Source organism: Brachionichthys hirsutus, unplaced genomic scaffold (assembly GCF_040956055.1).
Source record: "Brachionichthys hirsutus isolate HB-005 unplaced genomic scaffold, CSIRO-AGI_Bhir_v1 contig_1416, whole genome shotgun sequence".
Lineage (NCBI taxonomy): Eukaryota > Metazoa > Chordata > Actinopteri > Lophiiformes > Brachionichthyidae > Brachionichthys > Brachionichthys hirsutus.
In genome coordinates, this window is record NW_027180454.1 from 15,913 (window position 1) to 43,495 (window position 27,583).

The following is a 27,583-nucleotide window of genomic DNA, read 5'->3' on the forward strand; positions in this document are numbered from 1 at the left end:
AGACGCACCTCTGGGAACGGGCTCTGTAATGCAAATGCTTCCACTTGCAAAAAGAGGAAGCAGAGATTTATGCCCCACGCATGTAAACATGCTGTTTATTAGTGGCTGACATTCAAGCACTTTCATGCATGCTGACATTGATTCCATCAGTCTGCACATAGGTCTTGTCCTGACTGTAGATTTATGCTTCCACATCAGTGATTTATAAAGTATGTAGGGATGTTGTTGGTTTATTGGGGGTCCTGTGGGAATCACGATGGGATTGTAAATATTCCATGTGGGGGGGGGGGGGGGGGGGAGTGTGTGGTCCTCTTTGAGCGCAGATAGAACACAGACCTTGCTGAGTCAGACTTGTGAATAAAAGATCAAATGATATACGCACCGGAGGGAGCATGCATGCACACACTCACACGCAGCTTTCAGAGCGTTGTGTGTGAGTGGACTCTTCTCATTCCCTATTCAATAAATTATCTTCTAGCAAAGCCTAAATTGGATTGAAAAAAAAAAAGCTTGAACAGTCTATTATCAAATAGTAGATTTTCATTAATCAGCTAAAATTAATACGAGCCAGCGTTTTTGGTGTATTTGCTTCACTTCACATGTCAAGGTCAGGTCCGACGTGTTTCGTTGCTGAACTGCTTGTTAACTTTGAGAAACCCTTTTGACGTGGATCTCCTCCTACAGAAGAAATATTGCATCCTGTTCCAGTCAGACTTGAAGCTTCATAAAAAAACATTTTACAGTGGAGCTGTAACACCCAGCATTGTTGTCTGAGCGCTAAACTAGCACAAATCTATCATTTTCATTGCTTAAACAGGTTCTGTGGGCAACCGAACGAGGAAAAATATGACAATCCTTTTTTACCAACTGACTCTCTTCATCACCTTGAACTTTCACCATGTAATTCATAAATGCTACAGAAAGTCTTTAAGAAGACGCATAAATCAATATTGCCATTTTGTCAGGAAAGCTTAGCTGGAAGCGGCTGAAGAAGCCGAGTGGCTGAGGGATGATGTGGAACTCTCTTTATCTCAGCACCGTCCTTCTTATTTGATGAATATGAAGCCAATACTAATACAAAATATACACGAGCTAACAAGTTGAGCTCTTGATGGTTTTCTAATCACCCAATTAACAGGGAGCTACAGCCACCTTTGGGGAAACCGGTTGGCCAACCAGTGATTGTTAGCATATAGATGAATCAAAATGTCACAGCCTGACATAATACTTTCCATCAAATGTGCTGCTGTCCAGAGAAAAGCTGCTTTTATCAACACACTGTCCGCCATTTGAATCTGCAGTGAATTCAAGAAGACAAAGCCTTGCTGGCATCTTTGCAGACTGAACAGAGTTGAGACTTGTAAAATAAACAAACAAGTTAGTGCTGTGTTCCCTTCTCAGCTCTCCCGGCCCCAGCAGTAATCCTGACTGGACCGTTATAGACTAATGATGTTGGCATGTCGTCTTGAGGCGGGCCGCCAGGTCCGCTGAGCCAGAATCCCTCATTTTCACCCAGCTGAATGTGAGGAGTTGGGGAAACTCACTGCTTGACAAGGAGTCGGCCAGCATCGGAAAACTCTCTCTCTATATACAAATAATAAGAAAAGAAAGAAAAAAAAAAATAGTGTTGAATTATGATCAAATATCCGCATGAGTGGGACTTAATATCTCTTTGTTTTAAAGGTCAGAATATGTCATACAACTATTAAGGGCTTTCACTCTGGTAGAATGACAGGCCCATCACTGGCACAGAATGATACTGGGAGATTATTCTGAGATCAAACTCAATTTCTCCCAGGAAGACGATGAATCCCATTGGTCACACTTTAGAAATTAGAAGAGTCTGAGCAAGAAAGTGTGAAACGTAGGGGAGGGTTAAAGAGAAGCCAAAGTGTCTGAAATTCATCATTCCACTGTATTTGTTTATGTGAGCCTTTTCAATGCACGTGCAAGTGTGCTTTTGTTCATTTTGTGTGTGTGTGTGTGTGTGTGTGTGTGTATAGGTGTATGTGTGCACGTGTGTGTTTGCTTTGCGGGCATTAGACAGAGAATATGAGAGGGTGTGGAATCCAAATAGCTTTTAGGTGTGCATGTGCTAATCTTTCTATACACACAAGTGTGTCCTTAATTGGCTGCACATGGCCCCCTCAGCTTTGGCAGCCCACCTCAATAGTTCCCTTCCCTCCTGCAATGACGCAAATGGCGCAAGATGACTGACCCCCACGGTAAAACCTGTAAAACATTAGCCAGCATGAATAGGAATGACTCTCCAAACTCTCCCCTCAGCAGGCAGGTAGAGAAGGATTTACGAGGGTCCTGCCAGCGGCTGCCATGTTTTGGGTGGAAGAGCCAAAAGGTTTCTGTCAAAAATCTGTGTTTGTCTCAGCCCATGCCTTTCCACATTACATTAGATTGCAGTTTTATTGTACAAAGTAAACAACCCTCTTAATTCTGAGTCATTTAATATCTATTTTCCCTTCCCCTCTTGCATTACTATTGCCTTGTGTCCAATTAAAGTCTGGACCTTTATGCAGATATTTCCCAAAGAGGATAATAATTATTTTTTATGAAAATGTAAGAGTGGAAAATACAAAGAACTGCAAAGTAAATTCATAAATGGCGAGATCAATAATTTAAATGTCAAGTTATCACATGTGTTTTCACACACACTCACAGGCACACGCACACACCTACACACACACACACACACACACACACACCTACACACGCACACACACACACACACACACACACACACTATCTAATGATATTCTTTTAAATATGCATTGTCACGATTCTTAAAAAGTTGAACAAAGAGGACAGTCTCCCAAAAATGACCCCAAGAGAAAACATTTTTATGGCACTAATCATGAGAATACCTCCACCTGGGGGTACATAACAAGATTACACCTCATTTTCAAAGCCATTCGGGGCAATAAAGAGTAAACATGAGCACGATGGGCCTTTGATTGTCACCTCGATGGCATCCTGATGACTCGGCTGCTATCGCTTCATACAGGCAGACTTTGTAGAATCTGTCCTGTTTTCGGCTTTGATGGTTGAAGTGAAATTGAGCGCGGGGAGATGGAATATTTTTGAATGAGAGTAGTGATAAAAGAACAAAGGCGCAGTAATTAAGAGAATCTTCTGAGACCACGGAGCAGTGGGCATGATTCTCAGTGCATGTGTGTGTGTTCACTTACTCAAGTGGGCATATGTTGGAATCCATGACTTTGCAGAGAGAACGCTGAGCTTAATTGGACAGAAAGTGGGTGCATCAAACCCTCGGATCAAGCTGATAACACGACTGCAGTCGGATCTCCTGGCCTTAATGAAACCAAAATACTGTCCAATCAGCTTTCTCTAGGTTTTCTCTTTTTACACAAACAGAAGAGCTCAAGTCGGCACTTCTTCTATTTCCTCAATGGCCATCCGGTTTGGATTTCAGTCCATCTTGCTAACACAGTCCCTGAATATCTATGTCAACGCCGCACATCAACTGCTGTCACATGAAGCCAGTAATGAGGAGCGAAATAGGACAAGGGAGGCAGAAAAAAAAGAAAAGAGGGCTTCATCATTAATGAAAAATTAAGATACACTGCTCGCAGTAAAATAGTGCTGGGCTATATTGGGACAAGAAGAGTTTCTGGTTCCCTTTCCGGACGGATTTAGAAACGTGCTCTACGATGGGTTCCAGACGGTCGCTCGGGCTCTCGACGAGGCATTCGGGTGGTTCAGTGTGAAAGTGGAGCTGTGCTGTGGGTTCTGCTTCTGCTTCACCCACCACTTCACACCAAACGGGGAAGTGGTTCTCAGCTGGTTGTTGGTGGGTACAAGTCAAACAACAAGTATATTCCAGTAGTTTGTGTGTGTGTGTGTGTGTTTGAGACTGCGGTGTTTACCCAGCACCTCAGAGGAGCAGCAGTGTGTGCTGTGGGCTGTGGCCCGGAGCCACGGTGGTGGACAGGGCACGGCTGCGTGCTGGCATCCACACCGCTGCCCTCTCAACACACTGGATCAGAGGAAGGCCTGGAGTTTACCTGGCTCCGACTCTTTGGAGTCATAAATGTGCACAGGGCAAGCATCATGTTTTGACCGGTTGCTTTCTTTGTGTGGCTTACAATTTCATTTTACCTATTTATGAGTACGCTTCCTTATGATTTCTCTTGACACATATAAAGTTTTCTAAACAAACTCACAGACCTGGATTGCCAAAGATCCTTCAAAATTGAAATTATCACCCTTTTTTTTTTGCAAAGGTTTCCATCTTAGAGGGACAACAGCGTAAGAATTCCGGGACAGGATCCACTTGAATGTTTGGTTGAAGAAAGCGTGGCAAAATTCAGCTGAAGCTAATATTTGCTAATATTCATCAGTCTGAATTGCCAAATTGAATTTGTATCTCACTTATTAGTCATGCAAAGGCTAACTGTCACAACAAACATAGTGCCTTCAATAATGAAACACCATGAGGTGACATTAAGACAAAAAGAAGATATGTGTATTTATGTAGAATTAAAAACTTAAAACAAAATAAATTGAAGAAAACGTTGAAGAGATTGAATTACCTGAATCCAAATTACTGAAACCAAAACCGAAGAAATTCTTAGATAGCCTTCTCTGCGATTTCTTCTTCTTCTTCCACTCTCTTCCAACAAAGATTGAAATTTTGTTTTTGGTGCTCACATTCCCTCTTTCCAGGAACAATTGTTTTATGACTCTGAATATTCCATGAACTTCAATATGCACAACCATATAAGTGTGTAAATAGATCAAAACTAGGAGCCTCCATGACTTTAACAAACCTGCAAAAAAAATGATGACACTGAATTAAGCTAAATCTGGTTAAAAGAAGAAGACGGCACGTCCCTTGGACTTGAATAATAGGCTTGCATTTTAAATATAAATCAATGCTAATGTTAAAAAAAAATATCTACAGATCCTGTTGTAAGCATTTTGGAACTGCTTACAACAGTCCACGAGTAGGCCCACGTTTCTTTTTGCATAGTAACAAGGTTTATTTTCCACCAAGTAAATCATTCCTAGCTTCCCATACCAAATGCGTTGGATTGTCTTGAGTAACTGGGTCGTGACTTCAGTAAACAGACATTGCTGTGTTTTTCTTATGTGTTTGTTGGCTCTTTGAGCGCCATGAGCAAATTGCCAACTGCTTCCATTATACAGTATTTGAGGGGGGGGGGCTGTCGCTCTTGGTTTTTTCTGAACTAAAATCACTCTCCATCATAAAACTCAAGAATGCAATGACAGTAAAAAAAAAAAAGAAAAACATGCCTTTGACCTCATTGAGTGTGTCATGTTTGTAGCTGGCGGTTGCGTCGTAATTGAAAGACACATGCACAAAGACAAAAATATTTTTTTTTTTCTCGTGAGGCCTGGCCTCAGTCTCTTACGAGTCACGACTACTGCTTTAAGCAATGGAAAGTCACTACTAGGCCTGGCTGAGTTATGGGGCAGCATGATGAATCTTGCAGGGGATGAAACGGAGGGCATATGAACTTCTTCTGAGCTGTTATTTTGTTCCCAGTGGGTACACTAGGAGCTTAAGGACAAAAGGACATTTTACTGCTTGACTTGGTTGTGCTGGCTGTAGGGTGTCCATGAGAAGCGAGGAGATATCTAAGAAATCATTCATATGCGGTTTTACCTCTCCAGACATAATATTGGCAGTGAACTGCCGCATGTTTTTAGTGTAACCATAGACTCCTCCATGCTCCTGAAGCATGTTTTTTTTTTTTCAACCATCATTGTTCATGCTAGATTAACTGGCCTTATTTGGTTAGTTTTCTTCATTTCAGGCACATATAAGTAATTTAGCCTTGATTTGATTATCGTCTAGTCTTTTTCTAACTGGGCTTTTGAGCAGAGATAATAGTTGTATTCTAGGAATTTCTCGATAAAAAGGAGCACTGTTGCACTGTTTGATTTAATAAATGCCACATCGTGCACTTTCAGGGGAGCCGAACTTCGCTGTGGCCTGTTAAGTCACTTTGTGCAAGAGGCTATCTGCGGCGCTCTAGTGTTATGCCCGGCTTTGAATTCATGTGGGTTTTTTTTTTGTTATGGCACGTCAAAGAGTGCATGTAGACTTCTGTGTCTGTCTCTCGGAGCAAGGGGATAAAAGGTTGGATTAAATGAGACCGTAAGACTGAAACAGTTTCTGCAGAAGCTGCAGAGCCGTGACCTTCTAACGGCGCAGGACTCCACCAAGACTGTGCAGGAGCAGCTGACAAGTTGTCAGAGCAGTAAAGAACAAGATAAATGACCCTCCAGTTTCCTGACAGAAATATTTACACTTATGTACTTCTCTTGTATGCAGGGTTTATGCTATCTAGCTTGGTTATTTTAGTGCACATAAAAGGTTTGTTGGTGCTTGATAGAGTTTTAAAGTGGCCACAGATATAACTTTACGGCTGATCAGAAAGTCTGAGCTCTTCATAGCTGCAGTCTTTGGGGAAAAATGGCGGACATGAGAATGCAATGCCGAGATTATGATTGCCGATTGCCGTGACAGCTACCTCGCTTGCTTTCTGTCAGGGTCACCGTGTTCTGAGGAGCAGCAGCCACTGCTGCCAGAACTTTGGCCCAATGATGAAGATGTACAATCAAAGTCCCCACAAAGCAGCCAAATTATTAAAAACCTGTGTCCTGTCTGGTCGAACACATCAAGGTTACGTTTTGATTAGCGAAATGAATCAAAGGTTCCACGATTCAAAGTACGGGATTCGCATGCCATTCCCAAAAGTCTCTGAAAATATATCTCAATCAACTTGTTCTGATCTATCGATAATATTTTTTCCCCCTAACATTTAATTTTCCACAGTTCAAGTAGATGTTTTCAAACGGGTTCTTTTTTTTCAGTGCATACAGAGCCCTTTTCTTTCAGTGTGTGCTGCAGCAATTTGTTACAGTGACATGCTGGGTTTCTCCATTATCGCTCTCATGCAACATGTTCACCCAAAATCAGTGACAGAAATGCACCGATGCATTCATTGACTCAAGAAAGCCCCCCCCCCCAAGGCAGTCAGTAGGAGCTAAACTGTACCAAGCCTGTGGGATTCATTAGAACCGCCCCTTTTCCATTATAATGTGCTGTATCTCCATTATGGTTTCGCCTTTGTGAGGCGGCAAGTCATAGGACAGAAACAGGATTCGCAGCGCTGTGGTTTGAACGTGTCTCTTTTTTCCAACAGATGCTGCCTCGCTCAGAATGGGACCACAAGAGAGGCTCGCGAGGATCACAGGTTGGAACTGTCCACCAAAACAAGAGACACGCCAGTACACAGCTGACAGGAAGATGCATGCACTTATTAACCAGTGCCCTGATCTCTATTACTACATGCACCTTTAAATAATGTCAATAGCTGAAGTCCTGGCACTTACAGGCCTGTTCAGCCTCTCATTTTGTCACTTCCCACCAGTCATTGTTGCGCTCTGTTAGTCTAAAGGACGTAGGTCTGTGATTTGGCTCTGCACAAACCATTAAAGGCCAGGGAATTGAAACTAGAGCGACTCATCACAGAGGGCACAGTTTGTAGAGGGCAGACACATGCAGCCACATCCTTGAGATTACCTTTCCCATCTTTGGGGTGTGTGTGTGCATGTTTGGGAATTGATGTATTGAGCTAAAGCAGAGCCACAGGGCAGTGCTCTGGAGAACATACAGAACAAACAATGCCCTAAGTGTTGGCAAGGCCGTACAAAGTGTGTGTGTGTGTGTGTGTGTGTGTTCTCTGGACTATGTGTTCTGCCATCAGGACAGTGAATGAAATGACAATTTGTCTGCACTGACAATGTATGTTTGGATAGCAGTAAATGCTGAACAATTGCAGTTGGGGGGAAATAAATGAGAGAAGAGAAATGTTCAAATAGCATGTTAGTCTTTTGAAATATTGTTCTCGTTCCGTCGGGTCGGTTGGTAAGTAAACACATTTTTTGATTGATGCATTCCGTAAGCTGCCATTTAGAGTCAGTGGTCAGTTCAGTTTTTTTTTTCTTTGGATTTGGATCCCATGTGTTTGTCAGTGGGATCCTGTAATAGTCCAGAGACTGACGAGACGTGTGAGGAGTCAAGGCTTATGTTGGCAACCTTTTCCATCTCCTGGCTGCTTTCCCTTGGCTCTGCTCTCTTGGACGATGTCGTTGGTGGGAGAGGCCTGTAGCACTTCAGTGTGGTGTGCACTGCACACAGAGTGGTTAAATCACACACTCTGTTCTTTAGCTGGTGACCGGAGCGTTGGATTAATCTCTACTGTGTCGCATTCGCCAACATGCACACACTAGCAGGCTCGTTTTCCAAACCACCTCTTTTCCCCCCGCCTTCTGAAGCTTGTCATGGATGTTTTAGCTTAGGAATTGACAGTGAAGTTATGTATGGAAAGAGCTGTTTAAATATTTGCATTCGACTTGAAAAACACATTGGGTTCGGAACTTTACCCAGGGAGATTATCAGAGAAAAGAGCGCTTGTAGGCCTGGATCTTGTGACTGTTATTCTAAATCACCGAAAAGCTAGAAGAGTGGTCTGTGAGGCAGACGAGCCGTGACATCGCAGTTGTGTTGCAGACGTCTCCAAATTACTGTGTTCAATTCAAACACGAGATCGGTGTTTCATAAACTGTGGGTTTTTCGAGTTGAAAAAGGTCACTGCCCCTTTTGTCGTTCCTACCATTATGACAATCTAGTGGAATATTTTCTTAGAAAACTGCGTCCTGTGACACGTTAAATACACTGACTGAAAACACATAATTATTATTGCCTGAGATATAATTGGATCTGCCACAAAGGTTGCACAAAGTATTCGCAGATTTCAAACTCCTACTTTTTACGATGTGCGACAGTAAAACACCTCTGAGCTGATGCCGTTTCCCGAACAGGAGCCAAGGAAGAGAAATAAAGTTTGAACTTGTTTTTATTTAAAATGCTGCGTTCAGTTCGTGAGGTTTTTTAGAGACCTGTGACTGTACCCACTGGATATGGATTTAACGGCTTGCATTACCGGTATATGCTAAATCCTCACTCGTTCATGCACAGGCGTGAGTCATCATTTTCCCTCATATTGTTTGCCTTCTCCTTTCCTCTTTATCGCTGCTTTTTAAATCTAAGCTGGCTCCCGTTGCACGAATGAAACCCCCTGAAATATGTGGAAGGAAAAGCAAAGCTTTCCTTGGAGATGAGATAGACCCCATGTTTGGGGTCAACTGGCTTGACCTCTCCCAGTAAATCCTTAATGAGGCAGTTATTCTTTTTTGTTTTGTTTTATCCCCCCACGGCCCCCAGCACACCCCGTTTTGATAGAACATGTAATAAATAGTGTAATTGCTTCCTGGCTGCGGCCGAGAACCCGGCTCGGGATGGCTTGGGTCTCGCTGACGGAGAGAGGTTGGGTCACAGCGATGAGGTAGGAGATTATTTGGGAAATGGAAGTGATGCTTGTGTGTAATTTTGTCTGTAGGAGTCGAGGAAGGGTCGAGGAGCGTCTCCGTGGACTTTTGTGTTACTGTTCAGCTGTGCTTTGTCTTGTATCACTGCCCTGTTGTTTTGAATTGAGAACATCGCCATCTCCCAGGCTCCTTCTTTCCTAATCCAGCTTGACAGTTCTAATTATGGCCATGACACTCACTATAATGCTACTGGTATAGAAAGCTGCGCAGTAATGATTTTCAGTGCATTGAACTCAAATTGGAAACACCCAAGTATTTTTGAAATGTATTCTCCGGCATATTGGCCAGAAAACTCCTGCATATCTAGCAATTTTGGGATTTGTGTGAGGCCTTGATTGCAAAGGAAGCATTTATGCACTTATTGAAATGTGTTTACTAAGAGAATCAGCCATTCTACAGTCAGCACCTGAGGCGCTTGTCCTGTCTGTGGGATGCATTATATCCTCACCATTGCACAATTTTAAGATGGTCCACATATCACAAAAGGCTTTTTTACGCTGCATGTTTAGATGAGGGAGCCGAGGGGTTAAAAGTGCATGAAATGGACCATCTCAAAAATGGCAAAAATGTGACCTCCCTGTCTATGCATGCCATTAATAACCATCATTAGACAGAAGGATCAACGCCTTGTTTGTTGCATCGCATGCACTTCATCTGTCTAATTCAGTTTTTGGCAACAAGCGTGTGGACACAGCAGAAACAACAATGTTCTTCCAATCCTTGCAACACTCGGCGATGTTGTCTGTGATAAATTGTGTTTTTGTGAAATTTTACATTTTGTCCAAACATCTAAATTGATGGGGGTGCAAGTTAGAATACCATGGATGCATCACTTTCAACATGATTCTGTATGTTTTTTCTTTTAACCCTATCATGCATGGATATTAGTTATTGATCAGTGAACAGCATGAGTGAGCTCAAACCCCATTGATCTGGTATGCCTGATTATGCCAGTATTCATTTGTAATTATTTATTGCATTTTGGTGCACATTTCTGTGACTGAAACGGCACACAAAGCTGAGTAGACCACAGCTTTGTGTCCAGTCACTCCGGAGTGACTGCTGGTTTGTTTTGACTGGCTTTAGCTTTGGTTTACATGAACTGCTGCGCGGGTGTTAATCTATGGCGTGTCTATTGGCATACTGCTCTAAACTGTGTTCACGTATGCAAATAAGACCAGTGATGTTTCACATCTTTGTGATTAGCACTAAAATCCATCACACACTGTTCATGTCTGGTGCAGAGTGTGTCTTGGTATGTTTACAAGATAGTCATATCTGTTTATTGAAACTGTTACTCTGGTTTATCAAATGCAGGCTATCAAACATCTAATTTCACACAGGTTTGTGTTGATACGCATGACATGGGCCAGGTTAGGGGGATGAGTGTCTGGTGCCAAGGTCTGGCATCAGCAAAATCAGAAAATAATTATCTACTACAAGATCAAACTGCATGTTATAATTATCTTGGCATATCCATAAATGTCATTGTATCTAAAATTTCAGAGGTCTGCCAAAACAGTCTGACTGAAAGGTTAAATTACAATGATTTTAATCCCTGTGTTTAATGGAATTTACAAGTAGTGCAGATGTTTCCATCGTGATAACATCAACCACTGTTTCCAACCTGGCCACTCCTGGAGTGACCAGGTTGGAAATGATTGGAAATGAGACAATAAGAGGGACAGTGAAGGTTAGAAGTTTTGGAGAGAAGGTCAGAGAGGACAGACTTTGATGGTTTGGACATGTCCAGAGGAGAGACGGGGACTATATCGGTAGAAGGATGCTGAGGATGGAACTGCCAGGGAACAGGGCTAGAGGTCGACCCAGGAGACGATACATGGACGTAGTGAGGGAGGACATGAGAGTGGCTGGTGTTGGAGAGGACGATGCAAAGGACAGGGTGAAGTGGAGAACATTGATTTGCTGTGGGGATCCCTCGGGGGACAAGCCAAAAGTACAGTATTAGTAGAGCCTGTGGTGGGTGGTTTTATATAGTTTGCAAAAATTGACCTTGAGTTTCTGTGTTTGTACATGCATGCATGTTTGATCCTGACAAAAGGCAGTTGTTTTTTCTACTTTCTCCTTAAATCCCCCTTTTAGCAATCTAATAAATCTGCCTGCAAATGAGCTGAGAGGCAGGTGTTTACGTCTTTTCCTCGAGGCATGCACTAGAGGAGAGTATGAGAGGACAGGGAGGAGAAGGAGAAGACTCAGACAAAAGGAGGTATGGGGCAATCCAACAGGATGTCTCTTTGTCTTTAAAAAAATGATTTTCATGCTCAGAGCGGTTCGTGTGACAGATCCATCAATAAACGCGTTCCACTGTGATGGAATGACCTCACAACCAATGAACACACGGCCTTTATATTGCTGCAAACCACCAGATTGTATAAACACAATGACTATCTGAATCAACCAGGAAAATAAAATGCAAAGTGAATGAGATATCTGATAACATTCTTCAGTGTGAACTCGTGGGTGCATTAGATAAGTTTACTGGCAGCCAACTCTGATCTATGTTTAGTTGTAGTTGTCCAACTGCGAGGCGGCCGGAAACAGACGGCGGCTCAGAAGTGAGGAGGTCAAAGGTCATACCTTCTACCCTAGACATTGGTAATGAATCCGTTCCTCAAGCGTCGACTGTCGCACTGCGCTGCATGACGCTGTTCAGATGTCTGAAAGACTGCAAGTACGTCAGCTTCACTGACTCCTCTTCTCCTTCCCTTCATTTTTTTTTTTTTACATTCTCTGAGCTTAAAGGAGCCATATATGGTATCAAATAACGTATTTGAAGTGAGGATCTGAAAACACTAAAATACACTTAACAAATTATCTCAGTCTGACTGATAGAAAAAGTCTCCTCTAATAGTGCCATGGAATGCATTGCCTATTTTCTTATTTTTGTATTGTTTGTGTTGTTATTGTTTATGGGCATCGATAATCTAGTGTCATGTTGATTTCTCCAAACTACCTAACATTTAAATAAATAAAGATCCACTAATGATGACCTGATTTCCCTTTCTTCCTGTCACCCCACAGTCTTCAGGGACGACCGTCATGGTGGACATAGCAGTGATGGGAGAAGCTCACGGACTAATCACAGACCTGTTAGCTGACCCCTCTCTGCCCCCCAATACCTGTACCTCTCTGCGTGCCGTCAGCAAGCTCCTAACAACCCAACTCACATTCCAACCGCTGCACCGGCCACGCCCTGTTCCCCTGCTTAACCCCAGCGATGCCTACACTCTCTCCGACTCAGAAGAGGGCCCCGAGAAAGGCGAGAGAACATCCATCCACAAGGTAAGGAAATAAATGAAGATCAAGCGCCGTATTTCACCCAAATATTGAGAGTCCGAATGGTTAATCTCAAGTAGTTATGACACTAGACAAATAAAGATTCGTTTTTAGAAATATCTGAAAATAATCCTTAGATGGAAATGCCGTCTGGTTTATTATAGCCAAATGATTTATATAGCACACGGTGCACACATGTTAATATTTCAGCCTATGTTTCAGCTAATGAGTGCTTCCTGCTCTCGGAGCTTTTAGCGTCAAATGAAGGAGAATATTTTCATAGAGTTGAGGGAAGACAAATAGAGAGTGTCTACTGCTCGGAGCGCCGTTCTCCATTTCACAGGCACAGCTGTGTCAACATGATCGATGTGCAGAGCCAGGACAGTGTGTGTGTATGTACCGTACATGTGAGTCGAGCAGAAGTGGAGAGGCTACATGAAGGTGAGCGCGCCTCTTAAAAGGTAACAGAGATGGACATGGTTGTGTAAAGAAAACTGAACCCCTCCATGATTACAGCAACATTTATTTACCCGAGGAGGATACCTCTCCCGGCTGGAGTGTGGTTGATGCCTGCCAAGCCATTAAGCCCATCTCTCGGTTAACAGGTGCATTTTCACACCGTTTGAACTTTGTAAAAGTAGCTTGGACAAACTGCTCCTGTTGAGTGGCCGGCGAGGCTGCACTCCTTAAGCCTCCAATCCCCAGAGATGCATTACCTGACTCCAACTGCCCAGGAGGAGAATAGGAGGAGTGGAGCGGTTAATACAGGAGTGGAAAGCCCTGCGCTTGCTTTTCTGCCTCCTGGCTAAGAGTTTGATGTCCATCATGGTGCATACTGATGCCTTTCAAGCACTTTTTCTAAACTCACTTTTTTTAACCAACACTGCACATTTTCTCCAAAATAAAATAATGAAAAAGCCACTGCATTGGCCTGTACTATGCAAACAAGGCTGAACACAATCTGATCTCACTTTTCACACATTAACACTCATAACATAAGTCTAGCTGCAGATTTGAATCAACGTTGGCGGCAGCAAAGATCAACTATAATTATTTTTCTTCCATTTTTGTGAGAATGGCTTGGGATTGGTGATGCGTGTGTGTGTGTGTGCGCATATTTCTATCATTTATTTCTGCTTCGCGTGTGTTTCTGCATGGATTTAATGGGAAAAAGGAAGTATTGTGCTTGAAATTCATATCACAAAATTCATTTTTCCACTCTTAAAATAAGGAGTTTAATGCATATTTTTAGACATTTTATTATGCACAATACAAAAAAACAACAACATATGAAGTACATGGAGCTCCATTCATGCAGCTGTATACACACACACACACATATATATATATATATATATACTGTATATAAATGTGTGAGTGGACAAATATGCATTGATTGTGCATTTGTGTGCAAATGCATTTCTTATGTCTTTCACCTTTACAACCACATTCTAAAATTAAGCAGATTAAATTCATGCCAAAGCCTCAAAAATGTGAAATGTCCTGTTCAGTGAGCGAGTGTGTGTCTGCTTGCGCTCAGTATACTGCATGATGTTGAGCAGTGAATGGGCTCATTCAGGATCCTGAGGAAATCTTTACTAGGTCATTCAGAGAGAGAGAGAGAGAGAGAGAGAGAGATGGATGCAGCACAGCATTGAACAGATGGAGGCATCACGAGGGCACAAACTACTGGGAGTCCCAACAAAGTAAAGACAGATTAAAAGGAAGACTGCTAGAATGGGACAAAAGAGGGAATGAAAAGCAGAGGGGCTGAATCTTCATGATCAAATATGTATCTGTACACATCAATACTGACGATGTGTCTAATAATGAGCCAAGAAGGGCATCATTGGTTCAGCTGCTGGCTATAATGCCATCCGGTTGGATTAAATTCTCTTTTAGTCCAATTAAGAAATTAACATGAATGTGGCCCATATTGCAAAAATGTTCCAGGATATATTTGGTAGTTTTAGAAAAACCAACTGTGTGATGATAATGATAGATGATAATTTTGACTACCGGTACATTGAAAGCCACTTGTGCAATTACAGTGCATGGTAAAATCCCCAGTTAGTTATGAATGATAATTTACTTAATCTTTTTGAAAAGTAACATGCGTGTTTGTGTGTTTGCAGCGTCTGAGGAAGAGTCTCCATCCTGGTCTTCTAAGAAGGATTTCCTCCACATGGACCACAACCACCTCCGCCACGGGCCTTCCTACCATCGAACCCGGGCCTGTCCGAAGGGATCGGAGCGCCAGCATCAAACCCTACCATGAAACTCTCACCTGCAGGTACCCGAGCTGCAGCTGAATGACTGATCATTCATGTATTCTGTTGTTCTGACTCTCCCTTTCACCGCTCCCGTCCTCGGTGACTTACTGATTGTTGTTCTCCAGTTGTGGATTCAGCAGATATCGCCCCACAGGTCATTACGTTTGCTTTCCAATTTAGTGTTTTCCTTACAAGAAGAAGCTTCACTGAATAATATTTGTTTTGATGGAAGCAAAGCAGTGGAATTTCATTCATTCATTCATTCATTCATCTTCTTAACCGATTTGTCGGGGGGTTGTGCTGGAGCCTATTGCAGCAGTCAACGGGCAAGTGGCGGGGTACACCCTGGACAAGCCGCCAGCTCATTACGGGGCCACACACAGACAGACAATCATTCACAGACACACACACACCCTCACACCTATGGGCAATTTAGTGTAACCAATTTGCCTTATTTGCATGTTTTTAATGATGGGAGATAGCTTGAGAACCCAGAGAGAACCCACACAGACAAGGGGGGACATGCAAACTCCACACAGAAAGGCCCCAAATCCGATTCGAACCTGTGACCTTGTTGTGAGGCAACAATGCTTACCGCTGCGCCACCGTGCCGCATAAACAATAACTTAGCATTTTAAATACCCTAACTGGGTATTGTTGTACGCAGTTAGTATTATACTTCAGGTTTATCCAACAGATTTACACAGTCAAGTCGCTCTGAAGCCACTTATTCCCAGCGATGCGGCAGTGGTTATGCCAAAGACGTCAGCGTGAGTGGACAGTAATGGTGCAGCCGTTCGTAAAGGGATGTGTGCGCAATGGGAGCCAGAATGGAAATAAGCCCCACAGGCGGATGCATGAACATGAATAACTAAGATCGGCTATCGGCACCAGCAGCAGGCGATAGCACGAGACTGATGCTGCACTGACGCAGCACGCTTCCGATTTAGATCTGCATGTGGTTTTTGAGTCGGTTCTAGTTTTTGGGAGGGAAGTGTTGCGGAATAGAGATGGCGCGGGTTCCAGTTCTCCAGTGTGTTTCATGCTTGTGTTTGTGTGATAGGATGCATGATGGGGTTGATGCATGGAGAGATTTGTTTTGTAAAAGCTGCAGAGGAAATCTGGCGGGATGCTTCCGTTGTTTTCAGCAAGAAAACTCATCCAGAAAACGACAGGACAGGAAACAATATTTTTCATTTCAGTTGTTTTTTTATGTAATTTTATTTTTCCAATTGAAATCAAATTGATCGATTACATTTATAATATAGAGATAGACTTCATTTATTAGTCATGATTGCTAATAGAAATAACTCTGTTTACGGTCATCAGTGCAGACATTGCATTCTTTAAAATTACCTTGTGATTGCTGTGATGTTATGTTAGGAATATCTTCCAAGACTTCCGGAAAATTAGTGCCTTTTTAGGTCTTTGAAAGGAGTAGAAAATAAAGATGACAATGTTCAGCTGTGCGTGGTCGTGCCTACTTGATTGTGATTTATTGAATATGTTTTTAGGATGCGGGTGCAGATGCAGTACAAGGACAGCATGCATTGCACAATGCTCCCTGATGTTAAAATTATGCCACAACCAGAAGGATTATCTTTGTCTTTCCAGCTTCTGGCTTGTCAGGTTTGTGTCAAGTCTTCTGATGGCAGCTGGGATTTAGATACATTTTTTTTTTTTTGAGAACATTTGTGCCGCTGTTCAAAGTTTCATTTTTTAATTTTGAATGAAAGCTTTTATCTTAAGGTTATGCTGGAGCTTAATTTTTAATGTGAAGAAGAACCTCAGAAAGACGTCTCTGAAGAAGACAGCCTGGGAGTTCAGACCATGCAGTCTCAGATGAGTTACAGTTGTTTGACAATGTACGCACACACGCACACAAATACACAAAACAACAGTATATACCGTATATAAAATTTCTTGAACATGAGATGATAAAAATATTTTTTAAGTACCTCAAAATTGTGCTTAGATGAATTACTTGAGTAGCTTTTACTCAATTACTATGTGTATTCCACATTAGCTATTCCAAAGTTTACTCTTGAGAATTTCATTTTTACTACAAATGTAATATTGTTTATTGGTCTCAGTTATGATGATGCTTCTATTAGTGAAGTTTTTATTAGTGAGATTTTATCAGGATGTGATTGATATAAAGAAAGTAAAATGAAATGAGGAAGACCCACAAATTGGAGAAGGGAGGGCAATCGGGGAATGTTTAAAATAAAATTACAAAAATACGAAACCTTGTATTTTTTTTAAATAATGCATGATTTCCTTTCCTGTACTAAGTTAGCAGAGCTTCCTCTGACCCCCCACCCCGAGCACGGTTTGGTCTTGAACCCTCCAAAGAACCGTGTGGACGGCGTCTGTTTGGGTCTGTTTGCACAATGGCGTTGTGATACTTGAACGGGTTCTGTAAATGTAAGCACATTGTGCTGCTTCTGTACACAAAGCCCTGTCGCCTGGTCTTAAAACTTAGCCCAGCCCAAAAGCAGGCCCCGGCTATGGCCACTTATGGTGGTGTGAGTATAAGCAAACACCTGGGTCTCTCCCCAGTCACCAGACATCCACAAATAACACGCACACACACACACACATGCTCAGACACACTGTCACAGCTGCGTCTTCTGGCAGGGGTTGTGCAGTCATAATTTGAGAGTGCAGAGTCCCTGGGTTTCGTTTACTCCGGCTGAGAGGGATGTCTTCTGAGTAACACTTTTTTTTGGAGGCATCTGTTTTTTATAAAATAAAATAAAAAGCTGGCAAGGCATTGATGTCGAGCTTAAAGACGGTGGAGAGGATCTATGCCCACTCATAACGAATCAATGTGGTTGGGAGCAAACCTGTGAGGGTCTCTTCCCATTCCACAATCTGCCAAAAGAGGATTGCTCAAGTGATCTTTAACAGATCACAAATTTGGAGGCGTAGGACGGACTGTTTTTGTAATTTATCTTCAATATTGTGTATTTAATCCCCGTTGAGACCTGGCAAAGAATACCATAACACAAAAAATGTATTTACACTTCAAGCAAAACAGCATTAATCATTCCTGTTAGGGATCCTCTCAGATAGTGAGATGCAGAAATGAAGAAGAGGAAAGGAGAGAGATAACACATGGAGGCGTAGCAGGGGGGGAAATGAATGCAGTTGCCTTCTCTCTGCTCCATTATCAAATCTGTGCAATCTTAATTAGGACATTAGACTTGTTTTTTTGCCCCTCCTTCTTCCGCCAGGCCAGCTTTTAGTGACGCACAGGCTTAAGAAGAAATAGCGGCTTCTTCAAAGCAGCATTATTGGCTTTTGATCAGACGTAATGTGAAAAAAAGAGAGCGATTGAGTACCTTCCATCTCCCTTAACACCGGCCACACTGCTGTTATCGTCGTCACGTCATCTGGCTGAAGGGAAGGTAGATTACTGGAAGCAGAAATAATGACTGCACTGTTTACTGTGGCTTGGACACTGTCTGTTTGGGCTCTGAACCAAAGACAATCTGTCAACCTGCTGAGAGTGGTTGAATGTAACATGTGGGAGCAGCGGAGAGTGGAGTGGGCAGAGGCCAGTCAGAGTTTAGTGCATGAGACAGTGAGATAAGCCGCATGCGAGCGGCAGATGAAGCTGGAGTATTTCTCAGAATACGGTGTTTTCCACTGCAGTGAAATTGCCTTGATTAAGGATTACACTGGAGATTGCTACGGTGCTTTTGAGTGTGTGAGAGCAGCAGTCATTTTCCACTTCAGAGAAAGCTTTCCAATTGACTGTTCACAATCGGCTTTGGCTTTATTCAAAGTCATAAAACTAAAATAAAGCAAAACTGTGGCACATTGGTAAGCGCTGTTGCCTCACAGCAAGAAGGTCACAGTTTTTTTTGTGTAATTTGTTACACTAAATTTGTTACACTAAATTGTCCATCATTCACACACACACCGAGTGTGTGTGTGAATGATTGTCTATCTGCGGCCCTGGGGTGAACTGGCGGCTTGTCCAGGGTGTACCCCGCCTCTCGCCCGCTGACTGCTGGGATAGGCTCCAGCACGACGAGTAACGGACAAAGCAGTTCAGAAGATGAATGAATGAATGAAAGAATGAATGAAAAAAAAAAACGGGGAAAAGAATATGCTTACTGGAAAAAAATACATTTTGAAAAAACAACCATTCTTCAATCACAGCACAATGTACAGGTAAATGTATTTAGAGCTGAAATCAGGACAGATAGAAAGGTGTCTATACTGAGCAACAGGAAGATAAATCCCCTTGAAGTAAGACACAGATGGTGGTGGCGGCTGATGACTCTGCTGAAGCTTTATAGTTGGTGAAGCTGTGAAGACAGTGAGGCGATGTGGAAGGGGAGGATGTGTAGATTAGCAAAAAAGGAAAAGAGGTAAAATAAGTAATCAATTAAAAAGAGAGCAACACAATGATTGGCTAATTCTGTGCTATTGGATAGACGTGACCAGATGATGTAAACAGATGATAAGTTCTAAAATAATAGAAAGTTATTTGTGCAAAATAAGCAATTAAAATAAATTATGTTAGACCTGTGAATTTTTTCTCATCATCATATAATTCATGTTAAAATGGTTCTGTCATTTTAAACAAGAAAGTTTTGGTAAAAAGAAAAGATTCTGCACAGCCGCTTCTAGTGTCAGAAGAATGTACTTTTTTTAAAATATATTTAAACAAAAATCATCATCATTATATTATCTAAATAATTATATATATATATGTATCCTTGCTGTGACTGACAGCTTCCTCAAGTGAAAATGGCCAGTCTTCTATTTTTACATTTTTGCACTGAAGACTCAATGTCAGTGGCTGGAGACATTCTGCTGCCTTAGCAGAATAGGAAGAGTGCATGCCAGTTCTTCAACTTTCATTAAAAGTCAACCTCTTAAGCCAAGTGCTGCCTGCTGTCTGCCCAGACCCTCTGACAATAATGCACTAACTGTTCGCCCGCCAAACTATCAAACTATTTTATATTCCACACCTGCAAGGCATTACACAACCTGGCATTGCAAACACAACAGAACTCCCTTTGTTGGGGCCTCGGGGTCATTAAGCAGGGTGGCTGCAGCGCTAAAGTGTTCAAGAAACAATTTATCAGAAGGAGATAGACACACTACGGGCCTTTCTGCTCCCTGTGACGGCATGCTCTGACGACAGGCATTTCCTGCCCTGAGAAGGCAGGTTTTACAACATTTAGGGAGCGGTATTTTAATTGGAACCACCTACAGCCTGACGGAGGCCTCGGCGCAGAAACATGGAAAAGCTGTTGAGAGCAGCTCGGGAGGCTCCCGACGGCGTCACACAGCTAACCAGGCAGTAGCGAGCCGGCTCAAGGTTCTTTCCATAAAAGATAAATCATTTCTGACTGGTTTGCAACCCAGTCAATAAACGTGATTGTTTTCACGTGGGCCTGGGACGCTTCCGAGCGCTGTTTCTAACGAGCCATTTGTAACAGCACCTGCTGCAAATTTGTTTTGTTGCTTGCTCTCTTTGTGTTAATGTGGGCATCCATTAAGTTCAGTCATGAGCGCTTTTCTTTGTGTCTGCACGTCTGTTTTACGCGAGCCTGTTAAATCTTTAACGACTTCTACCAACTGGACAGCGAAGACAGATGAAGACAAATGGCAATTGTCCTGAATATTTTGCTTTTATTCATTTTTGCATTCATACACAAATGTATATTTAGTTTTCTCATAGTATTTAATGTTTTCTGTTATTTGTTTAGCAGGCTTCTCTGAAGGTCAAAACCAAACTCCTTGGAATGCTCAGCGTTATTATTAACACCGAATTTAAAAACTCGGAGAGAGTCATTAAGAGTTCATATTATCTCAGAAAAAAAAGTTTTCATACATATTCGTTTGTAAAAGTCAGGGCAAAGGAAAGCGTCGTCACTGATTGTGTGCAGTCTCTAGTGACGGTGTTGGAAGTTTTCTCATTTAAAAGTCAACAGATTACGTTGACTCAGACCTCTTTAGCATACTCAGCAGACAAAGAAGCAAGACGGCACGTGCCGCAGCAACAACAGCGAATGCTCTCCTCTATGGAGAAACCTTTTCCTTGTTTGCACTCTACCTAACCTGCTAAACCATTTCTGTCTGCAGCTGTGGACGGCAATACATGAAACTGAGCCATGGAGAGGGCTCAATCGACAAAGGGGACAGGATCCCACGGTCAGGTGGGCCCCTCATCTTGTTTCTGCACTAACACACACGAATGTAAATCTACATTTAGATGCTACTAGCGTAACATACATTACTATTACTTAACAGTGAATGGTTTTACAGTTACTCTCCCTCTGAGACATTTCCAAGTCACCACTTTAGTAGTCGAGAAAAAATATGCGAAAGGAAAAATGCTTTTGTAATATCAACGCCAGATAATATTTAAACATGTACCGGTAGCGGTAATTCAGAAACATGTCGACACAAGGTAAAACATTTTGCTGCAGTGTTCATTAATCAGTTAAATATCCAGCAGAGTAAGTATAGGTCATTGTAAGAACACACATGATAAGACACAGTTGGAATAAGGGACCTTCAAGCACATATTCTCAGTATTGCAAACTGGGATCAGGAGAAGTGAACATTTAAGAGAGGCTAATGTCAATTCTATAACAAATCCCGTTGATATCCATCAAATTGATTGATTGATCTTTCCATTCTTCTGAAGTCTGACGTCTTTCTTTTATTAATCCTCTAAAAGCAGAGGACCCAGTCGTCGTGTCTTCCGACTATGACAGCACTCACGAAGCCAACCACAGTGACAGCAGTGACGTAGCACATATAGAGGAGGAGGCAGAGGAAGGGAAAGCCCCCTCCCAAAACACCATCCTCCACCCACTAATACCTCCTGAGGTAAGGCGAGGCCGAGTCGCCACGTACACACTGTAAACTGCTGTGGAGAATCCATAATATCACATTGGAACAAAGATAGTTGTATATACACTTGCCATTTTTAATCATGTGTCACAGGACAAACCAACTCTGGCTCCAGAGCCATTATTAATGGAGGACTTAGAACCTCTGATGAGTCAGCTAAACAATTGGAACTTCCCCATCTTCACTCTGATGGAGAAGACCAATGGGAAATGTGGCCGAATCCTCAGTCAGGTGAGAGCGTCAAAGAACACCAGTGATGAACCCCAGAGGTCAAAAAGAGTGCAAATATCATTATTATTAATTATTGTATTTAGTTAGAACAGTTTTGTTTTTATCAGTATATGGCCCAAGTAAGACACACCTCCGCCACTGTCTCTCTATAGCTATTCTTTCATACTTATATAAATGTTGAAGGGTGTATTCCATTGTGTTTCAGGTCTCCTACAGGCTCTTTGAAGACACTGGCCTGTTTGAGACCTTCAAGATCCCAGTAAAAGAATTCATGAACTACTTCCATGCCCTGGAGAACGGTTACAGAGATATACCATGTAAGCGCGAACCTATTATGTTTTATTTATTTATTATTATTATTAATTTTGTCGTATTCACATCTGTAACTGTGAATACAGCCACTAGAGGGCCGTGCCATTCTGTTTTTACAGTCTTATGCTGTTTTACTGTAAGCAGCCCTTGTGTTGTCGCGGCATAAGCAGGTCGACAGTGCCCTCTGGTGGAGACGATAACGCACGCTTTTCTTTCTTGACCCAGATCACAACAGGGTCCACGCCACAGACGTGCTTCATGCAGTCTGGTACCTCACCACTCAGGCTGTACCTGGTCTACCCAGCCTCATTACTGATCACGGTTCCACCAGTGACTCAGGTGGGCCTCGTAAAATATGCGTGCAAACATTTGCATGTAAAACCGTGTATGAAGCGGTAAAGTCAATTTAACTTCCCACATGGGAAGGCATGACCTTTCAATGCCTTTTTGTTTAGCTATTCCAACTTACAATCAGACGACATGCTACCATAAAGACTGTCATAGAGACATCCTCATACTTCCAGTTACCTCTTGCTATCTGGCTGTAGTTTTACAGTGATGCATCTCATTGACATCAGAGAATCAAACCTTGCAGGAGTCTGTGTCCTTATCCAATACGCAATTTGTCTTTCACAGGCTTTTCAATGCTTTCATTTGCATCTCAAACAGCATGAAATTGAAAGCAGATTAGACTTTCCTCTAGCCCATATTTCCTTAAACTCATTTGAATGCCTTGCTGAGGCCATCCCTTTGATACACATATAAGTGGATTTAATGCTTAAGTGTGTATGCATGATTGTGTGTGTGTGTGTGTTTAGGATGTGCGCGTGCTATGTGTTTATGTGCCTCACTCCCCTCTGTGTCTGTTCCCTTGTGGCTAGATTCCGACAGTGGAATAACCCACAGTCATATGGGCTTCCTGGTTTCAAAGACCTACACTGTGTCAGAGGACGGTTACGGCTGCCTGTCAGGCCTCATACCTGCTCTGGAGCTCATGGCCCTTTACGTGGCCGCCGCGATGCACGACTTTGACCACCCAGGGCGGACTAATGCTTTCCTCGTGGCCACCAGCGCCCCACAGGTTCTCTCTCACTCTCAGCCAGTAGAGAAGTGTACCGGATTAGATTTGTAACATTTTAATTGCCTCCTTTAATTTTGCAAACTCTTTCTTATCAGCAATAATATGATGTGATGATTTTTATGTTTATGTGAATGTTAAGTGTGTGTGTGTGTGTGTGTGTGTGTTTCTGCAGGCGGTACTTTACAATGATCGCTCTGTTCTGGAGAATCACCATGCTGCCTCAGCCTGGAGTCTCTTCATGTCACATCCAGACTACAACTTCCTGGTCAACCTCGACCACGTGGAGTTTAAACGTTTCCGTTTCCTCGTCATTGAGGCCATACTGGCCACTGATCTGAAGAAGCACTTTGACTTCCTGGCAGAATTCAATGCCAAGGTTGCTATGACATTTGCACACAAAATGTATGGAAAAATTATAAAAGGATTAGACACATTTAACTAATTTTGAAGGATTGGGATTTCTGGCTAGTTTATTGTACGACCGGATAATGTGTTGTCTTGTGAACTATAAAGTGTTGCAGCATTATTTATTTTTAAGAGTCAAGCTATATCCGGTAGAGATGTTTTCTTCTTATTCTCATTCCTCAGCTCTTACGATATTTATTTATATATCGAAAGGGAACTATCCCGTGGTTTTCAAGGAATGGTTCTGTTTGTACAGGACTTTGAAGTACTTGCAGTAGTATCAGCTTAAGCCAACAACACAAAGCACCCTGCAGCTTTTCAAAAACTAGTTTCAGTGTGGACAGATTGTTGGATTTGGATTTGAGCATCTTGTTGATTTTCCATTGAGAGTATTAGTAAAGTGTTGGTACTGGACTGTCATCTACCATCAGTACAAATCGGAATTATCTAAAGTTGTACCTCTTCAAATTCATTGATTTTTGTAAATATATGCTGAATCTTACTGGAAAAGCATCACATTTACATAATGCATGCATCTGACACACACTGTGTCTGCCAGCTTGTTTGGATATGTCTAACGACGGCATGCCTGTCTGCTGATCCTCAAGGTTGGTGACGACCCATCCACAGGAATCGACTGGTCTAATGAGAATGACAGGTTGCTGGTGTGCCAGATGTGCATTAAACTGGCTGACATTAACGGGCCTCTGAAGTCCAAGGACCTACACCTGCAGTGGACGGAGGGGATCGTCAACGAGTTCTACGAACAGGTGAGCGACCCATCTAGTTCTACATGATATGTGCACATGATATCCCAATAATTACCTATAATAATTATTATTATTATATTTTTGGCGGTGTTTGTTTGTTTGCTGGCTTGATTATTAGCAGGATTACGTAGAAACGGCTTGGTTTAATTTAGATCACATTACATTTTCGGCCACCCGACTGGATACAATAAAATAACAAAAATCTGGATTTTTGCATTTAATTCCAATTAAGGCTTTAAAAAAAACATATATCTTGTAATATCTTGTAAAATATGCTTTCAATTCACTCAACAAAAATCCCAGTCATAAAGGGGTCCGATATGCACTATCATGCAAAATGTCTTCTGGATCTGATCCAGAATGAGGTCAGGAACAAACATAACATTTTAACATTAAAATGTTTAATATTAGAATTCAAATATGAGTTAAACTTGAAACACATCTGAATATATTATGGTCTGGCACAACACCATCATGTCCTCAGTCAAATGCAAACCTCACTGACCTTTGTAACAGTATGCATGCACCTTTGACACAGAATGGCAGATAATCTCTGCTAATACCTCGGAGTCAGGCTCAGACCCTTGTGCCGCTTCACATCGGTGCCACGGCTATGTTGCCGCCACGTCTGTGAGGGGGGGGTGCAGGCTGGAGGAGCATTTTTGGCTATGCTGGCTCTTTTCAGATTGATTATGACCTGTTAACCATGATTGAAGGCTTTGAATCTGTTTTGTGTTGGATTTTTGGAGATAGCACAGTTAGAATACATCTGAAAACTCAAAGAAATCACATAGATCTCTAAGATAGATCTTCCTTTCTCTAAAGATATATTTTTCAATATCACTACAAATTATTTTGTGCAGTAGAAGCCAAATGTCATGTTGGCTATTCTTAAGTTCATCCATTATTGCGAAACATACAGTTTAGGGCAGCATAGATCTAGGCTTTAATCCAATCAGTTAAAATTTGGGTAAATATTAATAATTTATTTTAGTTTTTGTTCAAATCTTTTTTTTTTTCATTTTCCAACCGCTTATTTCGTCATCGGGTCGCGGGCCAAGCTGGAGCCTTTCCCAGCAGTCAATGGGCGAGAGGCGGGGTACACCCTGGACAAGCTGCCAGTTCACCGCAGGGCCACACAGAGACAGACAATCATTCACACACACACCCACACCTACGGACAATTTAGCATCACCAATCAGCCTAGGCTGCATGTCTTTGGTGGTGGGAAGAAGCCAGAGAACCCGGAGAGAACCCACGCAGACACGGGGAGAACATGCAAACTCCTCACAGAATGACCACAAGTCGGAGACGAACTCGCGACCATCTCGCCGTGAGGCAACAGTGCTTACCACTGCGCCACCGGGCCGCCCTTGCTTGAATCTGTCTTAAGCCAAAAGCAATGCTGCATTCAAAATGGTTAAGACTGCAATTAAGCAGCCCATCAGCTGGTGATGCTTTTGTCCTGTTGCCATTCTTAGGGGGATGAGGAGTCTAGTTTGGGTCTTCCTATCAGCCCCTTCATGGACAGATCAGCGCCACAGCTGGCCAAACTCCAGGAGTCATTCATCACACACATCGTGGGTCCGCTTTGCAACTCCTACGATTCAGCCTTCCTCATACCTGGACGATGGGTAGAGCCCAACCCAGAGGCAGATGAGCCCGAGATCATGGAGAATGAGGAGGAGGACGAGGAGGATACTGCAGAGGAAGATGCATCCACCAGCTCAGACGCATCACGTAAGCACTACATGTTCTTAGATAAAGACATCAACCTGAATGAGGGGGAGGCCCAACTGGAAGTTTTGTTTTAAGGTCTAAGTTTAGGTTTATGTTTGTATTTTATTTTTTGTTTTCTTGCTGTTCCAGAGAAACCAGTTTCGAAGAAGAGGAGGAAAGTCTTCTGCCAAATCACCCAGCACCTCCTGGAGAACCATGAGATGTGGAAGAAGGTGATCAAAGAAGAGGAGGCCCAGGAACAGGGTCGAGGAGCAGAGGCGGTCCATTTAAACAATGTAGCTGAGCCAATCCTGGCGATCCATGAAGAGGAAGAGGAGTCAGGAACCAGGGAGGAGCTCCTAGAAGGAGACGCTCCCGAGGAAGGGGTGGAGGAACCGGAGTGGCCTGTTTCTCCGCAGAAAGACCCGGAACCTGCAGCGGAACTAGGGGGTCCACAGTGAAACAGGCAAATGTGGAACAGAACAGAGAAAGGACACGAAGAAGTACTTCTTGTTTTCTTATCCTATAAACCGACTCCTGTTTTTTTGCCAGCACATCACTTAGACACAACACTGTAGATGTTTGGGAAATGATTGCCTATACAAAAAACAAAACAAAACAGGGAAGGAATATTTGTTCTTTACATATTTAATCTGAATATTTGTTTCCACCAAACAGTTAAAGGAGCTTTCTTTGTTGCAGTACAGGATTATTTGCATTCTTTGGGTTACCGACTCTTCTCCTACAGTCAAGAGACGAGGAAGACTGATTGCACAGACCTCAGCGTAACACAGGACTGCGGTAATTTGCTGCCAATTTATAGATAATTATTTTTGAATACAATTCTATATAGATATCAATACTATTACTTGTACTTGTGTTTAAATTGTAGCAAGGGTTTTTGAGCTCTTACATGGTCAATTTCTTCCTTCCATTGTCTGCCAAAACACGAAATCAAATAGTTACCTTGTGCTTTATTTGATGCAGATTTAAGTAATTTAAACCTTACCATATGAGTTCGAGGCTCATAAGGCTCCTCCTGATCTGTATCTATGTGTCTGTGTGTTTAAAGCAGTGTACTCCCGTGCAAACATTCCTCTGCAGAGGACACACGTAGATATATTTAGCAGATTGCCTGTCTTTTGTGC

General features: G+C 42.4%; 1 protein-coding gene across 1 annotated transcript; it reads left to right on the forward strand.

Annotated features, from left to right (window-relative positions):
* The first annotated feature begins 2,209 nt into the window (after positions 1 to 2,209).
* On the forward strand, positions 2,210 to 26,896 carry LOC137915023 (cGMP-inhibited 3',5'-cyclic phosphodiesterase 3A-like). The gene is made up of 15 exons (XM_068758503.1): positions 2,210 to 2,293; positions 3,698 to 3,826; positions 7,212 to 7,262; positions 12,502 to 12,762; positions 14,892 to 15,049; positions 21,141 to 21,214; positions 21,742 to 21,893; positions 22,011 to 22,148; positions 22,354 to 22,465; positions 22,686 to 22,799; positions 23,342 to 23,541; positions 23,714 to 23,917; positions 24,555 to 24,716; positions 26,198 to 26,456; positions 26,586 to 26,896. Exons 1-15 carry the CDS (start codon positions 2,210 to 2,212, stop codon positions 26,894 to 26,896), a joined length of 2,409 nt encoding a protein of 802 aa, XP_068614604.1.
* The last annotated feature ends 687 nt before the right edge of the window (positions 26,897 to 27,583 follow it).

Excerpts from the sequence above, each read along its gene's own strand:
- LOC137915023 (XM_068758503.1), top strand. The coding sequence starts at position 2,210 with ATGACTGACCCCCACGGTAAAACCTGTAAAACATTAGCCAGCATGAAT. Across the intron at positions 21,215-21,741 it reads GGACAGGATCCCACGGTCAG|CAGAGGACCCAGTCGTCGTG; the intron begins GTGGGCCCCTCA and ends ATCCTCTAAAAG. Across the intron at positions 22,466-22,685 it reads CGGTTACAGAGATATACCAT|ATCACAACAGGGTCCACGCC; the intron begins GTAAGCGCGAAC and ends TTCTTGACCCAG.